Raw genomic sequence first — 8,801 nt, 5'->3', positions numbered from 1 at the left:
CCTGTTGTTTTAAAGTTACAAACAAAACTCTGTTTTTTTTCTGTAAAGCTGAAAGAATGGTTGAAATCTTTACAGCAATGTGAACATTTCATATTATTCAATCAGCTTGGTCAGGTTACATTTCTCTTTAGTATGCAGATTGACTTACATTTTCTATTTGTGGCTATGTATTTACTGTATGTGCCTGTTGTATTGTTTTTATTTGTAGATGTGTTTTTAATTTAGTTTTAGTTTTTTATGCAAAGCCTTACCAGGGAAAAGGGATGCAAATTATTATTATGCTATAAGCTTGTTGTCTTTGTATAACAATATCAAACGTGTCAACGTATCAAACGTGTTGTCCCTGTTAAACAAACAACAAATAAATAAATAAACTATTACAATTTTTTAAAATTATTTACATTAGATTCATTGTACATTGTTATTTTTTATTCAGTTGTTTTTGGGTGTTGGGGTAGTTGTTTTTTGGGGTTAATGGGACGGGAGAAATGTGCAAGTGGCAATTAAAATAATGCATCGAACGCTGTCAATTATCCATTTTGTCAACAAACAAAATTAAATTATCAAACCAACAGAAGAAAGCTTGCTATAAAAAACTAGCTCAGTTAATTTTATTTTAGCTTACTTGCAGTTTTTAGCTTACTAATTTCATATAAATGTTTTAAAATCAATAGACGGAAAGCTAAAATGTGATCCTAATTGTGCGCGCGCACACACACACACACACACACACACACACACACACACACACACACACACAAAACAGGACATTGTATAACAGATCTCATTTCATTTTTTAATGAGGAGAGTCAAGTTGGGCTTTTTTTTTCTCATTTTTAGAAAATAAACCAATAACAATATTACAAATAATGAAATTGTTACATCATTCACAGGGTTACAGTCAAATGTACATTTTATACAGCGAAACAGGACCTCCCATCTCCGTCACAGTGGTCCAGGTGGGCAGTGCTCTATTTGGGCAAGAGAGAGAGAGAGAGAGAGAGAGGTCTGCTGCCCTGTAATGAAAAGCAGGGCTGAGAGACATGCGGAAGAACACACTACTGCCTTCCTAACAGCAGAGGGAGCTGCGGCCCTACAGCCACTACAGCTCTGCTCGGGGAGCCATTTTCTCTCCCAACAACTTCCCACCATATTTGGAGGATGCAGGCAGAAATATGGACCAATGAGAGGGAGCCAGAGCCAGCTTGTATTTACGTTCACAGTCACACATAATCATCATAATAACGGTTTTGCATTGGTATTATGCTTCGGCGGTAGCTGCGAGCATATGCTGTTCACAGCTTGCTGTCACCCAGCTTTCAACAAAATGCTTTAAATGGTGCACGGTCACGTTTTTGCTCGCCAGAAAGAACATTTGCAGTTCGCATGTCCACATAACGGCAGCTTATTGGTCATTTTCACAAGAAATAGAAATTCCTATGTGCCATCTTTCCCAGCACTGTGTTGTGGTAGAAAGCTTGCATTTAAGGTGGTAATCCATGTGAAAAAAATAACAGAAGTGCTTAAATCACTCAGCGTGACATTCTTTCACACTCTCAAGGCCACGTCTCATTTGTCTGTGGTCTACGAAGTGTTCTGTTAAACGACAAATGAGAGACAGAGGCGTATGAGGTAATTAGTCCCCTACTGAGAAACAAACTTGAACGGTGGGAAAAAAAAGTGAATTACATTAGATGAATCAGATGAAATAGTCCAATATAAATACAGCTTTAATGTGTAGCAAATGTCAAGCGTGTCAGAATCTTTCAACGTATCAATATCTTAAAACAGAAAGGCTCATTGGCTGCTAATGTTCCTTTGGATCTCTCGATGCAAAGTACCAGAAAGTCGGTGCCAAACAGCGAGAGAAAAACCTCTTTTTATTTTTCTGAAATGACACATTTCACTGGAAGGAAAAGAAGTCGGGGATCAGGGATACAGGATATCCCTTCAGCACTGGATTTCATTCAAAGCTCTGTTAATCCTGAACTTTTAGGCAGATTTAAAGCATGCCATAACTTGTGGGTAGTACCTCTAAATATTGCTACTGCCATGAATTTATTTGTGTGTGTGTGTGTATATGTGTGTGTGTGTGTGGATCCCGCAGTTTTCGGTGACAACGATTGTCCTAGGAGGGTGAAGGAGAAAGCGGTGTTATTCTGAGGAAGACGAGGGATTCAAGACCTTAGTCTCACAGTGCAGCAGTGACACTGAGACGCCATTAAATATTGAGAGGATGTGTGCTGGACAGACAGGTAAAGATGGCTGCTGGCACCACCACTGGTATGCGTTTTGATGTGAGAACATCCTTCACTCTAAATCTGTCTCTCACCTCCCTGAATCACCTGTCCTAACCAGCAGCTCAATGTGACCAAGTTGCCACGTATTGCATTACCTGCAAACAGATAATATGCTAATTAAATGTTATTAGACAGCGTGTATAGATTGTTATGAATGTTAAAAAATAGTTTATTTACTTATGAGAGGCTTTTAAAATGGGACTAGGGCTGGGTGATTTGGCCTAAAATCTAAATATTTTGACTTGATTATGATTAATGAATGATTATTATTTATTTATTTTGTTTGTTTCCCCTCATAATTCACAGACAAGTTTTGTACTGTAAATATGCTTAACCAGAGATCAGATGTGGCTGCAAAAGTACACATAAGCCTTAACAGAGCGGGGTCAATTGAAAAAAAAAATTGGACCTGGTAAAGTGAGATTCTGAATGACAATTTGGCTTACTTTTTAAGCCCTAAATGGGACCATGCTTCAACAACTTGATACTGAAAATGTAACACTGAAGAGACATTTTTAGTGTTGTGGAATGATAATCTGTATTGGATTTGTTAAGCATGGAACCATAAAATCACAGACTTTAAAACATTCAGTATTTTTTTAAGTAATGAAAAAGTTAGTTTTTTTTGTCACTAAATGAAATAATCTCATTTGTACATAAATTAAATAAAAAAATTAATTTTTATTTGTTTGAAAAAAACTTTTTAAAACTAGTAACTTTCAGATTGCTAAAAATACATTTAAGTGTAAAATAAATGCTGTAAAAAAGAATGAAAAAATATCATAAATATAAAAAAAAATAATTAAAAAAAAAAGTTTTCCGTTTGTTAATAACAGTTTTTTTTTTTTGCTTGCGCACTAAAAAGCATATTAAAATGTTTCTAAAAGATCATGTGAAGTAAAAGGATGCTGAAAATCCAGCTTTGCCACCACAGGAATAAATTACATTTCAAAATATATTAAATTAGAATACAATTATTTTAAACTGCAAAAATAGTTTACAATATTGCCGTTTTTTTACTGCATTTCTAATCAAATTTAATGCAACCAAATAAAAGTTCAACTAAATTCTTTCCAACCCCAAACTTTTAAACAGTAACATGGGCTACAGTAACTGCATATTAAACAACAACTGTGACTGCCATGCTGGATTTTCGCTTCTAATGTGGACGGACAAATAACTGCTTGCTGGTTAGGATGAAGTGTTAAGCCCAGATTGATTTCCTCTCTCCCTAAATCCTCCTGCTGGTGATGAAAAGGTCTGAAAAGCTGAGAGCTAAAACTTAAGGGCCACTTACTGTAGTACCTCAAGCTCAATGGAAAAATGAAATCCTACCTTCTTTCTGGACACACAGGAAGGTAAACATTGGTGTCTCTCAAGCCTTTTGAATTGATCTCTACCCGGGATGGCCTGTCTGCTGGATGCCCAAACACTGCCTGATAATAGTCTTTTTTTTCTAATGGAAGCATCATGTAATGGGAAGAACAGAGAAACGGTCAACACCATCTGATCAGAACTTTATCAGCACTTTGAGATTCAGAATTTAGCTATACTGAACCGACCTCACAGTACTGTGTTTTTAACAGATGCATGTCAACACTGAGGTTATGGAAATAAAGCGAGAGCCCCTCGTCGACCGAGCGACAAGTATATTGTTATCCACAGTGACTGTAATGCTGGTACACGGATGTACCTGCATGTGCAAACACACTCAGAAACACACGCACACATACACTCCAGCATGGATGAAGATGCCTCCGGCCTGTTCATCTCTACAGCTGCTTCATCTCTCAGCCCGTCCTAGTACAAAACGAAAAGCCCAAAATAAACAGACAATAGCAACTCTCCATCAACAACACATTAAAAAAAAAACTAATCTGTACACTAAAATCCAACACAGCTTTGAGAAAAACCTCTCAGGCGGGGGGAGTTTCTGATTCAGAATATTATATACAGTTTTACGTCAATGCAGGTGAAGTATCTTACGCAATTACGAATGCTTTCTCTGTATAAAATAAAACCTATACACACTCATTTACATTTTGTGATTCGTTAACGAAACTCCAGCTTGTTTTTTAGATGTCAGATTTAATCTTGACCCCCCGATCGGTGAATGTAACCTGTTTAAAAATGTCGTAACAGCATCCTTATATAAAACTATGCTTCACAATGACTTTCCTGTTATGAAAATGTCCTCTAACTCTTTATCAGATATTAAAACTCCTAAACACCATATTACAAAACGTTGATCTTTTAAAAGAAATGATTTTGGTGGCAAAAATATAAGCATATCGACACAGTGATCTGCGACGTGTATCAAATCCAAGCATCCCCTGAAATCATAGTTTTGCACCGCACATGGGCTCCATACGCACACATGCACACACTCGCAAGGCAGGGATTCGAGCATAAAAGAAGAGCGGAGATGTGAGGACCACACCATACGTGCACTCGGGGTCCTTCTCTGGTTCACCAAAAGAGCGAGCTAAAAAGTTTTCTTTATGGGGGAGAACATCTTACGCCGTCTTTCAAACTAAATCATCTTAGCCCATGACAAAAAAAGGAAGAAGAATATAAAAGATGACCCCCTCGAGTCACAAACGTTTGCGCACTCTAAAGAAAGTCCATCAAATGTCAATGTAGCTCAATCTAATACTCAAAATGAAGCTAAATGTTGGACTGCATCAGGCTTGTACTGATGACCTCACGACGTCAAGTGCATCTGATATGTACAGGACGAGGTACAAAGAGATGATGCTCAATTTTGGCAGGCTGTTTTATGACATCTGTAAAAGATTTCTGTTTTCCTCCCCCCGAGCAATGAGAAATCTGCACCACAAATTGCAACACTGTGATAACTGCATTTTTTTTCCTTCCTCTGTTTGTTTGTGTTGATGTAGTTTGAATGACTGAAGTCTCATGTTTTCTTCAAGGCAGAATCAGCTGCCAGAAGGAAGTGCCATTTCATGGTGTTCACATACTTTTCCCCTGACTGTCAGCAAGGGGAGAGGGATTACGGTCCCGCAGGTTGTCCCATGTGTGTGTGTGTGTGTGTATCCACTGAGCAGACAGTCATTATTTCTAGTCAGGATTTTCCTAAAATATTCAAAAAGAAAATCTCAGAAGCATGTATCATGGGGTGAAGTTTGTTTTTTTATCTCCTGTTTCTTCATTGCCCTTTTAAAGGGTAGCCTTTTAATTCAGTCCACCGTATTCAGTCTGCAATCTATACATTTCATATAGATTCCTTATGTTTTCATAGCTTTAAAAATTCTTTACAAAAAAACTCTTTAAAAAAATGAAGACGATAAAAAAAGAATAACTGGAAAGGAACAAAATGAGAAGGAAATAGGGGCGGGGCCTATTGCTGGCAGACTGAAGGGTCATCCTGTGATTGGTGGTGGCTAAAACTAAACGATCAGGTGTTGTGACCATATTTTCCAGACGCAGCTTTCCCCGAATCCAGCCCATTAGGGTGTCTGGGGGTTAATGGGGGAGTCAGATGACACAGATGGAGAACGAGAGTGTTTGGGAGGAGGGGGCAGGTGGGTATCCTAGGTGGTCCAGAAGGAAAATCAGGCTTAGGGGTCTGCGGTGGCCGCCCCATCCCTTCACGCTGGCTCTCCGCCTCCTCCTGTTGTCCTCCGCCCAGTCTAATCGAGGGCACGTGGTCAAACCTCTACCGACTGGATCTGGTTCATCTGAGCCCTCATCATCTGAACGCTGTTGAGGATCTTCTTCTGATGACCTGCTAGTGTCACTCCGACCCGGAGAATGTCCCTACAGAGAAAGAAGCAAGATTAAACTCGAGCGCTCTGAAGCTGATACCATAATGCTGTAGTAACACATTTTTATTCACTGGTTTCATCGCATGATGCCAAAGTAAACTCTGCATGTTAGTTCAAGATGAGTAAACGGTAAATTCCATAATCCCGATCATCCTCTGTTTGTTTCACAACCCAAGCGTCTCTGAAACAACAACGCCTCCTTTGTTTTTCCGTGGCATGTCTGGTTTGGCCAGGTAACAGCTGAGGTGAGGAGACGGGAAAAAATCTATGAGTGCATTTCTGTGGTTCCCATTTGTACACTGATTGACAGGCAGCAACAAACAAGGAAACATGCCTATATTTATTTCTGAGTTAAATCCAGATGGTGTCTTATCGCTGAGAAATGATTTCAGCTGCAATTGATGATGCATTTTGAAAAAAAGACTGGAGTCTTAGTACAGCTACACAGTCAATCATATTGAAAGTGAAATTGTGAATTTTCCTTGTGCATGTGCATTTATCATTATATCGCTAAATAAATGGTACTACTTTACAATGCGACTCTTCAATGCAGAAGATATTATGAAGTTCCAATGATCTACATTTTAACAACATTTAATAATCTAGATATAACGTACATGCACACCATTATTTAAGTTTGAAGTTAATAGAGATTAATTTATTTTTTTTAAATTCCTTCTTCTCACCAAGAAAAAAAAAAAAAGTATTGCAATTTTCTTTTTTTCCATTTAAATGTATTTAAAATGATCTTTTGGTTACTACATGATCCATGAAACACATGCAATCTATATACAGATGAAGTCACAATTATTAGTCCTCGTGTAGTTATTATTTTTTTTTAAATATATAACGATGATTAACAAAGCAAGGAATTGTTCCACACTATTTCCAATTATATTTTTTCTTCTGGAGAAAGTCTTATTTGTTTAATTTTAGCAACAATAAAAGCAGTTTTTGTTTTTGAAAAGCCATTTAAAGGTCAATATTATTAAAACCTAATAAGCAATATTCTTTGATTGTCTACAGAACAAAACACTGTTTTGCCGAAAAGAAAATTAATGAATGAATCAATCAATCTTGGCAAAGCTAAAATAAATCAGTTATTAGAAATAAGTTATTAAATCAATTATGTTTAGAAATGTGTTAAAATAAAATCTTTCTGTTAAACAGGGATGCTAATAATAACCGATTAACCGCTAACCGAAAGAGTGCATTTTAACCAATTAATCGTATAAGTTAATTGTTTAAGAATATTATTATGTGTGGTTTATTTATAAACTAATATGAGAAGACTTATGATCAAAACGGCTGGCACCTCATTAGCTCTGTAATCTGCTCTATTAGATGATGACATAAGCATTATAAATAACCAGAGTTTTTCATTCAAGTTATCTTTGTCTCATAGTTTCCCCCCTTCCAACCCCTACTTCCCACCCTTTTTTTTCCGATAGGGCGACACGGTGGCCCAGTGGCTAGCACTGTCGCCTCACAGCAAGAACACCGCTGGTCCATCCTCCTATCAGGCCCGTTGACGTTTCTGTGCAGAGTTTCTATGTTCTCCCCGTGTTCGCGTGGGTTTCCCTTAAGTTCCCCTGTTTCCTCCCACCGTCCAAAAACATACACCTTAGCCAATCGACTAAACCAAATTATTACCCAAGATAACCTTGTTTAAACTTCTTACACTGCGACAAGCAGGGGAGTTCTCGAGAACTACCTGAGCTCGAACTTCCCTCTCGCCCTTCTGACGGGAGGGAGCCCTGGGCCTGAGGATATTACGAGCTCAGGGCTCTCTCCCGTGACAGCATGCCAATTACGCTTTATTGATTATCAATGTGAACTCATAAAATTTTGTTTTGTTTTATTTGGCTGCATCAGGGGCCGATCACAGCGAATGTGATTTTTGTGTTGAGAGGGGGATCTTTTAAATAGTTAACTAATGGCTGTGAGCGTTTTCTGGCACCTGGTACGCCTCACGTTTTTGCTGCTGCATGCTGTGTGCTCACAGTTGAAAAAAGACAACTTTGAGCAGAAAAAGCGTCTTTTTGATTTTTCAGTCTAATAAAAGCAGAGGCGGTGTTTTTGTTGACAGAAAAAAAAACATGATTGGACAAACAGCATATTCTTAAAAAGGATTCAGTCAGTATTTTTGTTTTGTAATCTAAACTTGTCATTTAAGTGAAAAATATCCAGGGCAGGACTATTTATTTTATTCTTTTTACTTAGTTTATTCTGTTTTTCTGTTGGAAACGCTGCATGTGCTTGAAAATGTGCTGTTGTTCGGATGTTCTGTATGCTGTTGTCAACATATTCAAATAAATGAGTACTTTAAAATGCAACATTTATTGTGTCGGACAAAAAATACACACACACACACACACACACACACACACACACACACACACACACACATATATATATATATATATATATATATATATATATATATATATATATATATATATATATATATATATATATATATATATATATATATATATATATTTATATATATATTTTTTTTTAAATCAAATAATAATTTTATAATAATCTGACCAGTTAACCGATAATATTCAGTTAAAGAGTGGCGGTTGTCAGTTGTCGGTTTGCAAAATTAACCAAATTGAGAATTACAAAACAGAGATAAGGGAAAAATATACAGGGGGGCTAATAACTCAGGTGGGCTAATAATTCGAACTTCAACTATACATATTAT

At 37.2% G+C, this 8,801-nt stretch overlaps 1 protein-coding gene across 2 annotated transcripts in view; it reads right to left on the bottom strand.

Annotated features, from left to right (window-relative positions):
- Positions 1 to 775: 775 nt before the first annotated feature.
- The window catches only part of ephb2b (eph receptor B2b), a gene marked incomplete at its 5' end in the record, with an annotated part of 240,027 nt that continues 232,001 nt past the window's right edge, over positions 776 to 8,801 (bottom strand). For both annotated transcript variants that reach the window (NM_001442006.1, NM_001327743.3), the window contains 1 exon segment: positions 776 to 6,080. In NM_001442006.1, coding sequence (NP_001428935.1) covers positions 5,972 to 6,080 — 109 coding nt within the window. In that variant the 3' untranslated portion in view covers positions 776 to 5,971.

This window comes from Danio rerio, chromosome 11, assembly GCF_052040795.2.
Source record: "Danio rerio strain M-AB ecotype USA chromosome 11, GRCz13ab, whole genome shotgun sequence".
Lineage (NCBI taxonomy): Eukaryota > Metazoa > Chordata > Actinopteri > Cypriniformes > Danionidae > Danio > Danio rerio.
Note: the sequence above shows the minus strand (reverse complement) of the source record. Positions and strands in the feature narration are given on the sequence as shown.